We start from the raw sequence: 18,745 nt of genomic DNA on the forward strand, positions 1-18,745 counted from the left end.
ACAGGCCCTTTCCTCGCAGAGAGGCAGAGGCTTGACAGGAACCCAAGCTGCTTGGGCAAGGCTGGCTTCTGCTTTCCATGAGGTTGTAGCCGAGAGGCCTCTCATACAGGGCCACTGCTCCCGGGACATGGCTGCTTCCGGGGAGGGTCCCAGCAGACAGCCGTAGCTTCCTCCCACTCCCTCCGTAGACCTGCTCCAACCCCGGTTCCTCCCCACACCGCTTACCCTCACTGGAGGGCGCAATGGCACTGTCGTCCCACTCCAGGTTGGTGGAGGTGACAGAGTTGAAGGAGTTGAGCGAGAGGCTGTCCGAGCCTTGGACAGAGCTGGGCAAGCGATCCTCAAAGTCCAGCAGGTACTGAGGCTTGTAGTATTCCGGCATGTAAGGCGCCAAGTCCAGATAAGGAGCATCCTGCAGGTATGTGCCCAGGAGAGATGGGGGTGGGGAAGAACAGAAGTTGTGACAGAGCATCTCCAGAACCACCACCTTTGGATAGCTCATTCATCTGCCAGGTTGTTCCAGGAATGCCAGCTAAAATAATGGCAGGGTGAGTCAACAAGGACTCCCTGCTAGTGTTCTAAATCCACTGCCAGTTTCATGTCCCCAACCCCTCCCTTCCCCCCCCAACCTCAACTTGCATGGTGGGATTCAGTCCCTGTCCCTTTCTGAAGGATTTAATTCCTATTAGGGGAAGGAATTAAAGCTAAGAGAAGGAAAAAAAGATAAGTCAACACACTATCTTTTTTTTAAAGAGATAGGGTGGGGAACAGCAGTGGGGCAGGTTTGAACAGCAGCAGAATGGTGTCATTTTTGTTTCTTTACTCATCATCCCACTCCACTTGCTTGCCACAAAGTCTTCTTGCTTTTAGCATCAAACCCATAAATGCTGTTAACGCAATATGGGCAGAGCGAGGGCTATTAGTATTTTATAAAAAATCAATGTGGCCACTTTATATGGTTGACAGGCTATTCAAATCAAAAGGAAGGAAGAAGGGTATGAGAAAGGTGTGGCTGGGGGGAGAGACAGACAGACAGACAGACAGACTGCCACACTGCAGAATCCAAAAAGAACCAGAAAATTCTTCAGGAGTGTTTGTGCATTTGGAACATGGTGGGCTCTGTGTTGGCAAATGTCTGGAAGAGTGAATACGGGAAGTATGGAGGAGGGCTGCTTCCAAGCTTGTACCACTTCTCTCTCTCTCTCTCTCCCTCCCTCTCCCTCCCTCTCTCTCTCTCTCTCTCTCTCAACAGAGGAATGTCTGCTCACCAGGTCCAGGTCAAACCGAATAAACTCCAGGCCAGAGACCAGGGTGAGAAAGAGGGTCAAGTGGTCATGGCTACAGACAAGAGCATTCCTGTGGGACAGAGAAGCCGGTCATTCAAGGTTTCAGAGGTCCTGTGACTCTTTCCCCATGAAACAAAACTTCCCCAAAAGGATTTTCCCAAAATTGGTCCTAAATCCCATTCCTATCTTTCTCGTATGATTGGAGTCAAAAGGAGCCAATGGTGTGGAATTTCAAAAACAAACTGAACCAGGACATGGTCTGATGCCCTCCATTAGTTGGGATCTGAATCAGCATATTGACATGACTTGTGTTTAATAAACAATACTACACAAGTAAGGCAGGTTTAATGTTATGTGCCCTATAAATCTAATGAGACTTTTCCAGTTACTAAAAGGAATTTCAGTGATGTGGCAAGCTAGAAAGAAGAAAAATCAATAAGGCATACTTTATGTGTTTGTTTCAGATGGTGTTTTGAAACAGTCTGCCAAGCAAAGCATTTAATGGGAACACTTGTAAATATCTGCAGATATGACAATTCAGCAGCACATACTGAAGAACAAAAAAGAAAGCACTAAAACTGCCAATGCAGAGAGTTCAGTATGCAATACCACATGGAAAAAAGGTAACTTAAACACATGTCCCAATTTGACTGTTCTTGTTTGCATTTTGTTGTTTTTGAAAAACAAATACACACAAACTTGTGAAAAAAAATCCAGGTGCGAAAGATAAGCCTCCTTTTCTCAGACACCTTCAAATCTGGGATACACTGCAGGCATTGTCGCTTCCTCTTAACAGTCAATTTCCCATGTCTGTCAGGACTGGGAAGTTTCAATAAAGGAGTAAAAACAGAAAACAAGCCACACATTGGTGTAGTTGGGTTTGGGAGCTTCTCTCTAAATGCTATCTTTGTTCTCCCCCACCCCAGGCCAGAATGGAACGTTTTGCCCCCATCTCTTGCTCATGGAGCAGAACCCTCCACCTCCATCAGACTCACTTGACGTAGTACTTGTGCAGCAGGCTCAGGTTCTCCTGGAAGAGACGCAGGTAGCTCTCCAAGGAGTTCTCATTGAGGGCCAGGTACAGCCACGCTCGGCCTGCAAAAGAGGGAGACTTTACAGGAACTCATTCCTCAAAGTGTGTGTGTGCGCGTGCTGCAGGGGTGGTGGTAAATCCATCTTGAACCCTCTGCCCCCCCCCCCAAATTCAAAGGCTGACCAACTGACCATGCCTTCCCTGGGTGTGTTAGTACTGCTTCAGTATGACCTGAAGCTGGCTTGCCACCAAGAGTAGCTGAAGCTCATGTCTGCTTAGGTGGCCTACCATCAGACCTCCCCAAGCCCTTATCCTTCGAAATTTGCAGAAGATGCTGCCTCTGTCATACCAGGCCAGAGCCTTGTTCCCCCCTCCCCTCCCCAGGTCCAGCAGTGTTGGCTCTGCCTGGCTCTCCATGGTCTCTTTTCCACCACCTGTTCTAGCTGGTCCCACTTACAGGCTTCCCCAACCTTCATCTGAACCTAAAGCATGAGGGAAAGGGCTCCCTCTGCCCCCTGTTCTTGGTCTGAGACAGGAAGGGAGGCCTTTCACCATCTCTCAGTGTATCTGCAGTTAACTGGACAAGCAAAGGGGAAGCCTGACTTGTCCCCTTTATTTCTTCACAGCCATGTGCCGCTGAAGGTTTCCAAGCAGCGCAGAACCATAACACAGCATACCAGTACAAAACCATATGTCCTTCTTTGAATGTGTTGGGACAAAGCAGAGGGAGGCAGAAGGAAGGTAAGGAGCACAACTGTGCAATGAAAAATAACACAAATCAAAGTGGAGGGAAAATGTATGCTTTATCTGGCATCCTTGAAACTGTTAAAAGGCTTGAGGAACAGAACACCTTGGGGAGGAGCTGCCGTCAGCAAATTCATTCTGCTGACTGGGCTCCATGGGAGAGAGAACAGGAGAGGCAGGGAGCACCCTCTGCCATCTCTCAAAAGTGCTACCAGCAATATATCAATCAAGGGAGCGCCCCCGTTTGGGGACAAAGAAAACTCTCTCAGGCATCTCAACTGGTCCAGACTCAGCCACAACGTGGAAACAGAGGCCAGCCTCCCACTCTGATCTTTAAGAGCAGGCAGGTTGGAAGGGTGATGGGAGATGGACTGGAATTTCGTCAAGCCACATGGGACCCATGCAAGGCTCCTTTGGCATCAGGCATGCCAGAAGCACTGTTGCCGCCTCCAAGCCCTGGCCTACACTTACTGCGCCCGAGATTTGTGGACACGTGCTCAAGCACCTCTATCTGCTCAATCGCTTCTCGACGGGTGAAGTGGACCACCAAGACCCAGTAGCCTGAAGAGAGATCTTGGAGCCTGTGAGAACAGAAGAACAAGAGAGAAATGGAGGACAACCACCTTTTTAGCTTGCTCACATAGCTGCTGTACTAGACCACAGACCCGCCTGGACTACCTCTCCCTTTCCCAGACTCCAGATGGCTGTGAAACTGGTTCACTCCATCCCGAATTGCATGCCCCAGCTTGCCTATGAAATAAGCTCTACGTAGAACCCTGTTGACATCGTTTCTCTTTACAAAAGCTGAGCAGGTTCTCCCAGTCTGTTACTTTAGTAATAAGAGTCACAACCTCTCAAAGTGAGCCATTCAAAGCAGGCCATTCAGCAGATCCAGCTCTTCTTCAATGATGTGCTTTGCCTTTTCAGCCTTTTAAAGAGGGGAGTTCCCATCTACCAGAGTGGGACCTGAACCTAAGCCTCTGAGGGCCATTCCCCACTTTTTCCACAGTGGTCAGCAATCTTCTTCCCAAGGCCAGGGCACACGGGAACGTTTCCTTACCCATAAAGCAGTGCGTGGTCGAGGTGTTCGCAGAGACGCTGCAGGACTGTGTCGTGGTTCCTGATGGCTGGTGTCTCGTCCTCACAGGCAGCAAAATAACTTTGCAACTAAGAATGAGAGAGAGAGGGAGAGAGGAGAAGAAGGATGTCAGCTAATGAGCTAGGAGTGGCATGCCCGTATGATTAACACTGCCTCACAGTGCTGCACTCCAGAAGGGTCAGAGAGACCACAAGGAGTTGAGGCATCTCTCAAGGGTTGATGTGCTCCTACCAGTTCAAGAAAATGATACCCATATTCCTGTCCCAAATTGATGCAAAGGCTGGGACTCCCTGCTCTCTTTAACACTTTTTTAAAAAATCACCATTCTGTAATACTTTTTCTGCAGATGTGCTTGATTCAAGCGATGCCTTCCAAACAGCAAACAGATTAATTTTAAAAATCAGGATTTGGGAATGCAGTAGATCAGATTACAAGGAAGGCTTTGATGACTTAAAGTAGCCATGATGTTGGCAGACGTTACATTTTACATTATTGGTATATGATACCTGGGCAGTTTCTTAAGCCTCTTTTCAGATATCAGTTGCATTTTGTTTTGGAATCGATTCCGGTCCTCCTGAGGCAAGTGCTGTGGGCATCGGTTTCCCCTCCTCACTGTCATGTGATTGGGATGCAGCAAGTTGAGGGCACCAGGAGGAAACGGAGAAAATACAGAAGGAACCAAGTGCCCACACTCCCAGCATTCCCTATATTGGGATGCTGTGCTTTGATGCACCTGTGCAGGTGGAGTTTTGTCCCAGGAAGACTCCACTGTAGGCCCCGAAGGAACTGAGGAGGGGGAGGGAGAAGAAGATAGGGCTCTTTCCCAGGCCAGGGTTTTCAACTACACCACCGACTGAAAGAAAGGGAGCGCCCAAGCAAGGTGCTGTTATCAGCTGCCGGATCTTCGAACAAGCCAGCAGGACAGCCTGGGGCAGAAGAGGCCATGCACCCATCCATGGTGGAGCTGCTTACATACCATGAGAAGTGCTCAGGATGGCTAGAGCGCTCTGGGAGCTGTAGCCAATAATGTACAACTTCGAAGTGCTGGTCAGAAGCAGCTAATGCAACAGAGGCAACACCAAGGGACACCAAGCAGGAACCACCAGGAGAGGAGAGGACCATTATCACCAAACCAGTGGCACGAGTGATCCAGTATAGATTTGTGGACCTGGGCAGCTGTTGCCACCCGCAACACTGCCTCAGTGGATGCTCATGTGGCACAGAGCCCGCAAGACCCAATATGAAGTTTGCATACACCCAGGCAGGCCCTGGGCAAGCCTTTCCCCGTGTGGAGGCTCCCTTGCTGAATACTCGCAGAACAAAGAGTGATGCAGGTGTATCACAGCCACCCCAGAAGTCTTTAGGAAGGGCAGGAAATGAAGCCAAGCAAGTTCAGGAGGTCTGTTCACAATCTTCTGTGGACTTTCAGGATTCCTTTTCCTATATTTTACAGTCTCATGTACAAGAGGAAAAGAGAAGACTGGGAATATCCCCATCTATATAGAGATCTGGAGAAGCAAGAGGCCCTACATGGACCACAGGTCAAAAGGTCTCCCCTGTGGTACTTAATGGTGCTGAGAAATTCTGGCAAGCAGGAAGGGCGCCCCCCCCCCGTTCCATTCACATCAGTGGCTTCCGGGCAGCTTTTCTGATCAATGGATTTGGGTCCTACCAGTGTTGTAAGAGAAGCCGACCCCAGGGATGACAGGGCAGCCTTTCCCCCTTTGGGACTGTTTCTGTTTGAGTCATGGCACTATTTATAAACCTTTCTGTGGTCAAAACAAACAAGGTTGTGTCAAGAGCCATGCATGTGATCGCCAGAGTTCATCTGCTGTGGCACCAGCAGCGTCATGAATGAGTCCCCACTTGGGATGGCTTGGAGCGGACAGGGTCATTCCATCTGACTGGTGGGAAAGTTCTCAAAGTGAACGTTGGCAGACATTTGGGCTTTGTTATTTAAACTTCCCTCTGCAAAATGTGTTTCCAGAAGCAAGTGCTCTGTTCACACAAAGTAGTTAATCCTTGTTCTCTTTGTGGGGTGTGCGTGACATACACAATTAATCAAAACAAGATATGGGGGACCGTTGGATCTAAGCTCCATGCCCCATGCTTGTAAACCCTGTTCTCACAACTTGTTTCTTCTCTGCTTCTAGGGTATCTGGTATGAACACAAGATCCTCTTCCCCTTGATCCCCTAGTCTGAACAGGGGCAGCTGCAACCTTCGCCCCATATCTAGGGTGGCCTACAGACACATCCTCTCCAGGAGGAAAAGCAGGCAGCTGTATGGGGGTCCTTTAACATCTGTAGCCCCTAGAGAGCAATATCCTTGAACCTGGTGCTCCCCAAGCCTATTTATATATATTTTATTCATTTATTTCTTTTTGTCTCATTTATTAAGTCACCTTTCTCCCTCTAAGAGGACTCAAGTTTGCTTGTGACCAAAGATCAGAACACAGCGAGGTCTAGAAAGGCTGCTCATCCATACAGCAGGTGAAGGTGGCTGCAGAGGCTGCTTCCAGAGAGGAAGGCCTGTTTGGCCAAACCCGCACGTACCCTGCCAAGACACCGGAGGGGACAATCCAGCAGAAAATCCTGCCACACATGGATCACTTGCCTGAGGGAGAGGTTGAGAGCCCCCACCCCCGGCATCAAAGCTCCTGGAAATCAGTTCTCTCATTGATGTGAAACTCCTCAAGGGTAACAAGAGGAAAATGTCTTTGCAAGCTTCAGTCACGCTGCCACCCAAAGAAACACCGATGATCTCAGAGGAACTGGAAAACGGTTCTTCTCCATTTCATTGCACTCTCTGGCTTCCCTTTTTTCCTGGTGCCCATCAGGCTCTGCTTTGTGGCCAGAACTATGGCTTTTAGCAGTGTTTACTGCCACAAACAGATGAAGCCTTCCCACTGGTGCCCTGTGCTTTTGCCAGGCGCGGCTCACTTCTCTGCCTGCCAGTGACAGTCTCTCCCCCCCCCCCCCAAAATAGCACCACCACCACCCTGTCCAATGGAAAATTTCTAGGCTTTAAGTTCAGGCAGGTTCTCCGATCTTGAAAGTTGCTCACTGTCTTTCTGCTCAAGATGCAGGCGGCCTTCATCCATTCACCAGATGATTGCCACCAAGCACAACTTCTGATACAAGCTGGGCCATGTGTACAATCCCTGGAAGCTGTTTTAGAAGTTAACAAAAAGCTGGTCAGTGAAGATGGCTTAAAAGAGCTAGTTAGAAGGACAGTCACAGAAGTGAAGCTCAGCAATCTTGAGCGCAGCTGATGAGATGGGAGTCAAAGCCTTTCTTGTTTATCATCCTTTATTTCACTCCCCCCCCCGGCACTCCTTCATTCCCATGCGTCTCCTGCCCATACAGCAGAGGGGAAGGGAGCAGATTCTGAATCAAGGAAACTGAAGAAGCAACCCAAATGTCACTAAGAGTCACTTCCAGCTACAGACTTGGGGCAAATCATTTGGAGCAGAGAAGATGGTCTCTCCTGGAGGAACTCGCAGGACTGTCTTTTTTAAGCCTCAGGCCCTTCTGGAGGAATCTTCCTTGGAGATGGATCTGGAGCTGCCCAGCATGGTGGAAGAAAGGAAGAAAACCCTGCTTCTGCTGGTGCTGAATACCATAGTGCACCCTTCTACCTTGAGCACGGTTCTCCTTGACCACTGGAATAGTTTCTTTTAGTAAGTCACCTTGAGAGAACAGTTGAAGACATTTAGAATAAAGAAAAATTTGTTTAAAATAGATTTATAACACCCTTCAGCAGCTGAAGTATTCATCCTCCATAACACCACGCCTGGGATGGTGTTTGTGTACAAGTCGAGTTCCCAGAATTCTTTAGGTGAACCTACCAGAGTGGAAGCACATCTGTGATCTTATGGATAACAGGACAAAAACAGCTCTCTGCAAACCACTTGGCGAGTCTTCCTCATCCGCTGTTCCTGCCGAACGCAACCTGTGACCACCCATGAAGGACTACAAGGATGGAGTGATGTTTTCCTTGCAAGGTGAGTCCCAGAAAAGACATTGGCTATTTCAAAGTGCCTCATTTGATAATTGCAGGGCATTCTGTTTTATGAGCAAAACCATGTAGAGCAGAATCGGCCGGAGAGTTGTGGGTGGGTCTTTGCCTCCTGCTTCTTCTTGAACTTGGCAGGGTGTTGGTGGAAGAATTGCAGGATTCCTGCATTTCTACAGACGGGAACCAGGGCAGGAGACCTTTGGCCCACCAGGTGTTTTAGACCTCAACTCCTGGGATCCCTTACCGCAGGCCACACTGGCTATGGCATCTGGGAACCCAAGTCCCCACATGACCTGGAGGGCCCAAAGTTCCCTATGGCAGGACTGGGTTCAAAGCCACCTGCCTACTTTTTGCAGAAAGGGGAGGGAGGGTCAGCCACTGCACTCTTGACCGCTGGCGCCCCCCCCCCCACTGTGACAGAAGCAAAGGCCAATTAGCCTGGGGGGCAGGACAGCCCCAAAAAGCGCCAGTGGGGCCTGGAGGTCAAGCAAGGGTCCAAGGGATGGATGGGCAGCAGAGTGCAGAGGAAGAGAGACAGGAGGAAGAAGAGAGGGTGCATACTCTACGTTTTCAAAAAATATAGTCAGTGATGTTCAAACGTAGGGTGATCCAACAGGAAGATGCCAAGACGGCGGAAGGCCAACCAGGAGCAGTGGTCCAGGGGAAAGGTGGAAAGAAAGGATGAATGGAGCAGGCTTGGTAGCTCAGTCGGTTGGAGTCAAGAGTGGGATTCCCTGGCCCCCAAGTGAGACTGAGCCGCCTGCTGGGCTGGATCCCGGTTCGAGTCCTGCTTCCAAAAGAGCCATCCAGAGGTAGGCTAAATGCTGGCCTGGTCTTGATCTTGCCCTTGGCATCGGCCTTGCCCGAGACATCGACAGACAGCAAGAGCCCCGAGGCTGTCTCCCAGTGACGGCAGCGCGGGGAGGGAGGGGGGGAAGGAGGGCCTCCCCAGAGCCGTAAGAGAAAAAGAGGGAAACGGGGGGGGGGGGTTTGTAAGGACAAGAGGGGCAGTAGGACAGCCCTTGGGAAAAGGGTGGGGGGGGAAGAGAGAGCTCACCCCGCTCCAACCCTCCTGCCCTCCTCCCTTCCAAGAAGAAAGGCATGGATCGCCTCCCCGAGTTCGGACTCGCCGCTTTCCCTCGTCCCGCATCGCTAGCGGCGCCCCCTCCGCCTGCCCGATCTCCATCACCCCCACCCCGAAGAATCCCGCCCGAGCCTGCCTGCCTGTCTGCCTCCTCCGGCCGGCCTGACCTTTTTGACGGAGAGCGAGATGTTCTCCAGGATGCGGTCCTTGACCTGCCCGGGGGGCTCCATGATCTCTCCCGCCGCCGCCGCCGCCTCTTCTTCCTCCCTTCTCCGCGAGCTCCTCTTCCTGCGGGGCCCCCTCCGAGGCGGAGGCTGCGGAGGCCGCTGCCGCCGACTCCCCCGCCGCCCCCCGTCGGCTCCGCTGCCCCGGGAGCCCTCCGTCCTGGGCGACTTTGGCCGGGGGAGGGGGCCCGGAGCGGCTGCGGAAGCGCCCCACCCGCCGCCGGGCTCAGCAAGGACCCTCGGGCGGCGCAGAGAGGAGAGGCGGCGGCGGCGGCGGCGGTGGCGGCGACGGGCCGGCCATGGGGGGGGGTTCTTGCGGGGCCGACGCTCCGAGATGCGGCCGAGGGAGAGGCGGGGCGGGGCGGCCTCCTTCCCCCGCTCGTGACAGGCGGCGCCCAGGAAGGGGCGGAGGCAGAGGCGGCCCCGCCACCGGTCTCTCTTGCCCACGAACGGCGGCCCAGGGGCGGGAACAGCCGCCGACGGGTGGCCGCCCCGCCCCCGCCGGGCGCGCAAAGGAGGCCGGGAGTCGTAGTCCCGGCGCCCTGCGGCGAGCCAGGAGCCCGGTCGCCAGTGGAGTCCCGTCTGTTGCCAGACGGCAGCTCTGCGAGGGAGGCCGGAGTCGCCGCCTGCAGAACCGCTGGGGCGCCGAGAGGTGGGTCAGCCCCAAGGGCCGTGGGGGGGGGGGGAGAGATTTGCGCTCCTGGTGAAGCGAAGCTGCTTGGGCGGGGGGACGGGGACGGCGGGGGGGGGGCTTGGTGTCTGCAGCTGACCAAAGTTAAAAGAGTTATTCTCTCCAGGAAGGCAACAGCATCGCCCTTGTTAAGCCCGAGTTCAGAGATGCATAGGCCTCCTGAACATGGAAGCTTCATCCTTTCGTGCCTTCTGGCCATTGGCAGAGGACGACTACTTCTGCAGGAATTTGCCATAGCTCTTCATTTAAAGCCAGTGCCTTATTATCAAACTTTTTAGCAGGAAGTCCTATAGAGCTGTTGCAAAACTAGTGGTTTGTTTGCTCTGGATTTACAGCCCACCAATTTTGGTGAGCAGCCCCAAATCTCCAGTGCACAAAGCCTTCCATGTCAGTGCAGAAACGGCACAACATTCCTCTTTCCAAAAGTGTCTGTACTTCATTTCAGGAACAAAGTTGAGAATCCTATCCTAGATGTATCTGAGATCTCTCTTTCCTCTTTCTCTAGCTTGACCTTTTTCCAAGGGAAATCCCTGGTTGTTTCTACAGTAAGAGCTGCAGAGCGAGTTCTCTTAACAAAGTCCTGGCCATCAGATCTCAGAGGTTTGAGACTCCCTTGTCATCTGCGAGGTAGGTACAGTAAAGCCTTTTTCCTTTTCTTTCCATTGAGGAAACCTGACACAGAACTGAACTTCCTTTGTACAGGAGGACACATAAATAGGGGTAGGGGTGCTATCAAGAGGAGGATTCCCTGGCTACTCAGTCATACTGGCCACACCATAAATGCCTCCCAGATCTCCTCCTTGGTGCCTGGAAGCATGCAGGGTACACTGTAAACATCTGAACAAGCAAGGTCTATCAGAGAGAATTCCCTGGCTGCTCTGCCACACTGTCTAGGGATTGAGAACAGACTCCCAGGGTGGTGGTCTGGATAATCAGCAGGCTGTAGAAGTCATCTTGTGACCTTGCAGCAGTTTTTGTCTTAAGCAGAACTTTTGCCTGTTGAGGAGCTGTTCTCACCCAATACACAGGACTCTGCATCGGGTGGAATGAGATAAGAAATTTAGAACATGTTGTCCTTGGGACACCCTTTGCGCCCTCTGAATTGCACTGGGCCGTTGCTGGGAAGAGCCGGTGGCTCGAGTTCTAGATGGTCTCTTGAAGCCCAGCTAAAATGGAGTGCCCAGTGGAGCAAGGCAGAAACTGTTCAAACTGTTAAGCAGAGAGGGGACACGTTCCCAAGGCAAGCATAAAGATTCGTGCTCCAGGACTGCTGCTCCCAGACTTGCATGTATTTTTGTCAAGAGGGAGGTAGGTTATGGTCCACAAAAGCTTATACCAAGCTGAACGTGCTGGCCATCATCCTGTTCAATATTGTGTGTGTGTGTGTGTGCACACCTGCATGTGTGTGCCAGCCTTGACTGTAACATCACGGCAGCTTCTGCAGCTGGAATTCAACCTGTGAAAAACACGGAACAGGACCCCGGGTGCTGTTCTTTACGGTGCCACAGGACTATCTGTTGCTAGTCTTAAAAGGCAGCAAGTTAAAACCCTGTTCACAAATAAGGGTTATCTTTCTACCACCACCATCCCTGTACATTTTAATTTCTAATTTGGTCCACCGACATTTCCAATGTTTTAAAACAGGATGTCTGTTGTTACAAGAGCTGGGGAAAGGCACCGGCTATTCACAGGCTGGCACAGGGCCATCGCTGTTGGAGAACGGACACAAATCCTTTTGCAAAGAAAGAAAAACTTTTATTTCTTTCACCAGAAAACAACATCCACCCTGGGGGGTTCATGTGGGTAAAAGTCCCTCCCCAAAGATGAAGTTGTTTTCGTTTTTAAACATTTAAATACCATCTAACAGGCATTTCCCACCAGCCTTGTTTTGCCACCACCGTGAGTGAGCTGGATTACTGACTTTTCACTCAAGACTTTTTGTGCCTGGCCAACAATGGACGAAACACCCTCTACACCACAGATACCGAGAAAGAGCCATTCTGAAACCTAGCAAAACTGCCAGAGAGGGCTGAGAACACTGACCTGTACCAACTGACTCAGGATAGGTCAACTTCCTGGAACAGGTGCACACTGGCTAGCCTCTTAATCTCAAAGGGACCGAGTACTTAACTACTCAAGACAAACCTTGATGAGGATCAAGTACACGGCTACTGATTTGTCAACAAGCTTTTATATTCTTAGTAAAGGAGACGGAAAGGCAAAAGAAAAGCCACATAATTCCTGCCTGTCTTCTTGAAGGTGGAGGCAAGGAATTGTTAAGAGTCCAAGCAGCCAGGTAAACCTGTGTACAAGGCACAGGCTGATTTATTTAAAATCCTTCAGGGTGGTTACACAGCATATAAGAAGAATATGTTATGTACCTGAGTGTCTTACAGTGCAAGTTTGAGTCATACAGACAGAAAGATGTAGTGACTCCACCTTCTGAACCCATAAATTTAATTCTAGGGCCAATCCAAACATGCAGTGCCCGTCGTGAGCAGAACTTAGGAAAACCGGGTGAGTTTTCAGTGTAGCACCACTTTTTGATGTAGCTTGTCTCTCTGTTGCACTAGGTCTAATTAGCGCTAGGAACAATAGCTGCTAAAACAACTAAGACTGTTATGTTATATTCTAGAGAGCAGCAAGTTCTGTTAGTCTTTTAGCTACCACAACTCTTGGTGCTGCTCTTGCTGTTACAGACCAACGCAGCTACTCCCATACAAGAACCACTGGCTTCTGAATTTCCATCCCTTTCCTTTCTCTTAGTAGTTTTCAGTACTGCCTGGGATTGTTACGTTGTCTTTTGGACAAGAGCGTTCTTCTGTGCTACATACTGTAAACTATAGATTAGGATTATCTTCACCTTGTCAGAGAACATCAAGTTGTTTCCACCCCACCCATGTCACACCCTTTTCATTTAATGCTGTTTTGGAACTTGTTCATTACGCAACAGCACCCTGGAGCACTGCTTCAGATTAATGCAACCACTCACTCCCTGTCGTATTCCACTGGGAATTAGGTTTCACAGTTGCACTGTAAACAGATCACAGGGCAGTGATGATGCAGCTACACACTCCAGCTGCAAAACAGCCAAAAAGTACAGCATTGGATCATGTCAACCTGACTTGCTTGTTCTCTGTACACAGTGAAAACAGTGTCAGGTTCTTGCAGGGCCTAACGCGACTCACTCAACAGGCCTGTAGGAGATTGACTAGGGTCTCCAAGCATGCCTTTCCGGAGCAGGTTTGACACTACTTCTACTGAAGCAAGTTTTGAGTTGAGATTTATTTATTTGATTTATACCCCGCCTATCTGGACTACCAGTCCACTCTAGGCAGCATATGTTTGTTTACACAAGGCAGGGTTTCTCCTCAGGATGAGAGAGGACATTATCTAGAGAAATCCATCTTGTCCAAGCAGTGAGAATCCTCGACCAGGCTAACACCATAGCCCAGAGACTTTTGGGTAGTGTGGGCGGCATATAAATAAAATAAAACAAAAAATAATTTAATTGAAAAATTCAGCATAATTCACTTGAGGAAAAAGGACAAATTTCCAGGCTCGGTGTTGTTTGTGCCAGTGCTGACTTGCATGGGGGCTCCAGAGAGGCCCCATGAGCTCAATCAAGGCAGCAAAGGTGAAAGCCAGATTATTCACCCACGTTGCCTCAAATACCCCTCAACGCCCCCAGATGCAAAGCATGTGCACCACCATGCTTAAGGCAAATCTTCCAGTCTCAGCAGACTTGTGGCATGTTCCCCATCTGGAGCGGCTCCTGTGTGTCTCCCTTGGCAAAGCAACACGTGTCACCCTTGAGTACGTGACTGCTGGCTTCCACACCTATTTGCTAAGCAGGTGGCAGTTCCAAGAACACTGTGTATGTGTTTACCCTGCTGAAGCAAACAGGAACACAACTGCTGGTCCTGCACATTTTAGTGGGAAGGGAGAAGGGAAACTCAAGGTGGGGGGAGTCGCATTCAGCAGGATCAGCTCCTTCACACCTCTAACCTTACATCTGGTTCCAGAATCAGGTACTTAAATAAAGATTCTTTATTCCATTATGCATTGCTTAATAATAAAAGCCATTGTTGATACAATACCAGTATTTGCGTCTTTAAAAAAGCTTAAATTCAACAAGGGAAACCAGAATCATGGTACTTTGGCTGAAAATAAGCAATCTTTTCCTCCTTTCTCTTAAAGAAAAGAAATAAGAGTTCAGGCTCCATCATCTAAGCAGGGTATTCTGTGTAGTCAAGACAGACTCTTCAAGAAGGTACAGTCTAGTAGTCAGGCGGATGTTCTTCTCACAGCTATGTAGGAACTACAATACTCTTGGCTAGCAGAATGAGCAGAGCAAGCTCTGCATTCCCACCTGCGTGCCCTAAAGCCTCAACAGCTTCCTGGGGTGTAAAGCCAGCCCTCACAATCTGAGCAATGTCTGCAGCACAAACCGCGGGAGGCTGAGGAGAGTCCACAAGCAGAGACGGTGAAGACTCTACGAGTTCGTCCACAGACCTCTGAAATTCGGTGTCAGAGACATCTTCGGACGTCTCCATTCTTTCTGAGAAGGGACTCTGGCCGCTCTGTGATTGACGCTGCCGGAGGCTGAAGGAGGGAGGCTGGTTCAGCTCTGAAACTTCGCTGCTGAGAACATGGCTGGAGGAGAGATGCTGAGACAAGATTTCTACACATTCATCCCCTTGAATTTGAGTTGAAAAGGCCATAGGGCTAGGAAGTCCAGAGCTGTTCAAAGCTGAAGTTCCCTGGCCTGAGAGTGTATCCTGCTCATGGCTCACGGCCAGTCTATGAATTTCTCTCATTCCAGGACTTCCCATCTCTTCCTCAATCCCCGGCTTCTTCCCTGATGATTCAACACCTGTATAGCCAGGGAAAGTGAGCTGCATGGCCTGGCAGTCCAGGGACGTGTGTTCGTGTTCCTCTCGATAACCCTCACTGTCTGTAGCTTGTTCTTGAGGGACAGCAACTGAGTGGTGGCTGTCTTCCTGCTGGGAAACATTGAAATCCTGCTTGGAGTTGACAATCAAGAGCTGGTGCAGCTCCTTCAAAGCAGAGGTGAGAGAGAGACCCGGTTCTTCTGCCCAGCTATTCAGCTGGCCTCCGGAAGGAGACTCTGTCAGGCCAACCATGGCTGACATGTCTGTTGATTTACAAGCCACATTTCCAGTTTGCACCAAGTCACTGACAGGCAAAGAAGCAGGGTACTTGGGTAACTCCACGTTCATGGTAGAACATTCGGCCTTTGTCACTGGGGATGGGATGTTTGGGTTATCTAAAGGGTTGTTGGCAGCAACAAAAGCCTCTTTCATGACATCCATTTCCAACAAAGTTTCCCCTTCCTGGTGCTCACATTCTATCTTTTCTAGCCTCCTCTTCTCTGGAGAGAAAATCCTCCTCTCCCCTTCGGTGCCTATTCTTTCATCAGAAAGGTAATAATCCAGGCTTGGCTCTGCAGCAGCAGCAGCAGGTGATGGGGGAAAAGCCATTGTGCCCAGAGGCTCCTCACTGTCTGGCTCATTCAGTTCATTTTCAGGTTTTCTGCATGTCTTGAGATCTAAACAAAGTTGATGTGTTGAATGCTGTTCCACTTGCTTCAGAAGCAAGGGTACATCCAGCTCTTCTGTCTGGCTGTGAGTGTCAGATACGGTACCTTGTCCTCCTGGTTCAACAGGAGACTCCAAATCAAGAGTATCATTTTTAGCATCCGCTTCCTGCAGGCTGCCACAAGTGATGGCTTTTTCAGAGATCATTTGCGAAGGGAGACTTAGACTGTCACAGGACATTTTTCCAGTTTCTTCAGCTGGAGAAGCACAGATATTGGCAGAAACAATGTGGTCAGAAAGATCCAGCATGGATGGAAGCAGCTCTTTGCTTTCCAGAGCGACTGAGTGTTCATGAAGATAATCCACAGACTTTACCGCCCTAGGCTTAGCAGTCTCAGCCTGGCTGCTCCCTTGAGAGTAAACTGAAGGGGCAGAGACTGAACGGTCAAGTAATCGGCTTGCAGGGTCATTGCTTTGGGGACTGACCTCTGGAAGGCGGGCTGGATGTCGAAAGCCATCTGAAGATGGTACGGATGGTATTCCTAGTGAGGTAGTTTCTTTGTCACTATTCTCTGTACATGGAAAAGGAGAAAGAGAGAGAGAAAGAACACATCAGGCTGGGATCGGTTGCACTGTATTATCTGGAAGCGCCTGCTGCAGGCCCCATCTTCTCCACCTAGCCATCCTTCAGCAACCTGAGAGAACTAGCCCCTGAGCGTGTTCATTTTCCACTTCCCTCTTCACCACCACACTCTTTTTTCTCCATCATCGAGCCATTTAAACCCTGCCCACCCCTTTTGGCATCAAGTTTCCAAAACTGTCCGTGATCTTCAGTCCTCCAGTAGAGAAAATATATACAAATGTACAGTAGTGACTAAGGGTGTGGGAGAACTGCTGAGAGGAAGAGAAATGAGACTACAGAAGGCTGTAACCTTTTTCCTCATTCGTCAAGAAAATTCAATGAGAAAATGTTTAGGGGAAACTTTATCTTTAAGCATTTACAAATAGGCTATAGATATCTTAGTCTGGGCACTTTATCTCTTCCTAGAGCAACAGGACAGCTCAGTTTCAAATTAGCTTGAGATGGTGTAAAGATTCAACAAACTGATCCTGTATGTTTTACTGGACTAACTGATGAGAAACAGGGTTCCACTCAGCTCGACGTAAACCTTTAACAGCCTGTTCCGGCATGATCACGTATAGTTCATCTCAGCTTATGAAAGTGTACAGCACAGGGTTAATCTCACCCTTTCCTCTCTAGTTAATTAGCTTTGCATTTTGAACCTGATTCATTCAGCAGAGAGCAGATTTTATAAGCAACCAGTTCTGAGGACTGCCTTCAAGAACTAACTACTCATATGAGAGCCTAGGATTGTGCAGCACTGGCATCTTACCTTTCTCCTTCCCACACCAGATGATCTGGATAAAGATCCAGGGAAGATTTTTACCTACCCAGTGGTACATTAACTAAGATGGCATACTGAATCAAGGCCCTCTGTGGATGCTCTGAAGTTTCTGCGCTCTCCTTTCCTCTTCTCCCCTCAGCAGATGTCCGAATTGCACAGTGCCTGTAAGCCTGCTTGTTTCACAGTGACCCGGCAAAATGCCCCTTGAAAATCCACATCCCACCCTCTTCATCCAGGAGCAAAGAGATGGGAGGAGGAGCTGGCAATACCTGGTCTGTAGCCCATTCCAGCGGCAGCAAACCCATATTGCATGCATCAAGGCTTCTGGCGTTCTGTTTGGATTAGGAGACAAACACACCAAACTCGTGTTAGCACACACTGCATGCAGAAAGTGCTGGAACCCGCAACCTCTTGTGCAGTCACAACCGCCACAGCAACCCCTCCCCACTTGGAAGTCAGTCCCTCCTTGAGTTGGCACTTCCTCCATCAACAGTGTTCAGCTACTCTCCTCTCCTCATCGCTTCTGCTGAAACGTGTTGCTGCTGCTGCTGCTCTCCTGCCAAGGCTTTGTGCGTTCAGGCCATGATGCATAGCCAGGTGAACACCAGTGGGGCTGTTGGTTTCTATTCTCAACTACCATTGGCAACTTCTGCTTTCTGCCTTCTTTCTGCAGCTTTCCTTTCATCTCTCTCTTTTCTCCAGGTGGCCCAGTGGAGACAAGGCCAGCCTCAAAGGAAAATGTACAAGAGAATAGAAAACTTTAAGAGGAGAAACAGCACTTTCAGGCCATCAGCTCTGCTGCATAAATGTGGGGTATTTCACGTACAACAGGATGCCAGATGTCAGAAAAGAATCTTGGACAATCCAGCCACAACCCTCATCTTTTGCTCCATCTCCAAGACACTCCGACACAACTGTTTTCTGTACAGAAACAGTGTCCCACCAAGCTCCTGTGCTAACATTAAATACCCCAAAGGGAGGCCAGCAGATTGTCGGCTTGACTGAGAAAGGCAGTCTTTCTGGGACATTTGCCTCTTCTTCTGGGCTGGCTCGGCTTCCTTCCCTGCCTTCTTGCCCTCTAGACTTGCTGCTCTTCTGAAAAGAAACTCTCTCGGATGCTTCAAGAACTCCATCATCTTCCTCTTGGCTAAGGATCTGACTTTGGCTGGCTGGATGTGTTCAGACATGCAGGGCGTACTTATGTTTCTCACTGATATCCCTAATGGACTCGTCTCCATAATTTGCTGCGAAAGATCAAGATTGAGAAGGTGTTCACGAAGGGGGCGGGCGGGCTGTGTGTTAATATTGGCAAGTTATGGGATTTAACTCCCTGCTCCTCTGGTTGTCAGTTTAAATGCCCAGTCTCTCTTTTTCTGCTTTTCTCTCTCTCTTTTTTGCAGAACAAATAATTCAAAAGGAACATGCAAGATAATTTTCTCCTTATTTGCTGAAAACATTGTACAAGGCAATCCCAGATCTTTAGAGAGCAGGCAAGAAGGGGGGAAATCATCATAACATGGCTTTTGGAAGATGACAAATGTAAAAAGTCAGATTTGGGCCTTAACTCATTAAACAGCCTATTAATGCTGCAGAATGAA

The 18,745-nt window shown here is 49.7% G+C and overlaps 3 protein-coding genes across 7 annotated transcripts in view; 1 reads left to right on the forward strand and 2 right to left on the reverse strand.

Moving 5' to 3' along the window:
- The window catches only part of PLEKHM2 (pleckstrin homology and RUN domain containing M2), a 20,491-nt gene extending 10,805 nt beyond the window's left edge, over positions 1-9,686 (reverse strand). The window contains exons 1-6 of one of the 4 annotated variants that reach the window (XM_020782068.3): positions 9,433-9,686; positions 4,124-4,230; positions 3,535-3,644; positions 2,282-2,381; positions 1,269-1,356; positions 226-412 (exon numbers count right to left, since the gene is read on the reverse strand). In XM_020782068.3, coding sequence (XP_020637727.2) covers positions 226-412; positions 1,269-1,356; positions 2,282-2,381; positions 3,535-3,644; positions 4,124-4,230; positions 9,433-9,495 — 655 coding nt within the window. In that variant the 5' untranslated portion in view covers positions 9,496-9,686. The remainder of the gene's footprint in view (positions 1-225; positions 413-1,268; positions 1,357-2,281; positions 2,382-3,534; positions 3,645-4,123; positions 4,231-9,432) is intronic. The other 3 variants (XM_020782067.3, XM_078379461.1, XM_078379460.1) reach the window with 3 other exon arrangements.
- Positions 9,498-14,551, forward strand: LOC144584092 (uncharacterized). The gene is made up of 3 exons (XM_078379482.1): positions 9,498-10,141; positions 10,686-10,807; positions 12,647-14,551. The coding sequence occupies exons 1-3, from the start codon at positions 9,789-9,791 to the stop codon at positions 12,712-12,714; spliced, it is 543 nt and encodes a 180-aa protein (XP_078235608.1). The 5' UTR covers positions 9,498-9,788; the 3' UTR covers positions 12,715-14,551.
- LOC110073169 (protein DDI1 homolog 2) overlaps positions 14,213-18,745 on the reverse strand; it is a 14,157-nt gene continuing 9,624 nt past the window's right edge. The window contains exons 9-10 of one of the 2 annotated variants that reach the window (XM_020782065.3): positions 17,417-17,479; positions 16,217-16,313 (exon numbers count right to left, since the gene is read on the reverse strand). In XM_020782065.3, the coding sequence (XP_020637724.1) occupies positions 17,463-17,479 (17 nt within the window). In that variant the 3' untranslated portion in view covers positions 16,217-16,313; positions 17,417-17,462. Of the gene's footprint in view, positions 16,314-17,416; positions 17,480-18,745 lie in introns of both variants that reach the window. The other variant, XM_020782063.3, reaches the window with a different exon arrangement.

This window comes from Pogona vitticeps, chromosome 7 (assembly GCF_051106095.1).
Source record: "Pogona vitticeps strain Pit_001003342236 chromosome 7, PviZW2.1, whole genome shotgun sequence".
Classification (NCBI taxonomy): domain Eukaryota; kingdom Metazoa; phylum Chordata; class Lepidosauria; order Squamata; family Agamidae; genus Pogona; species Pogona vitticeps.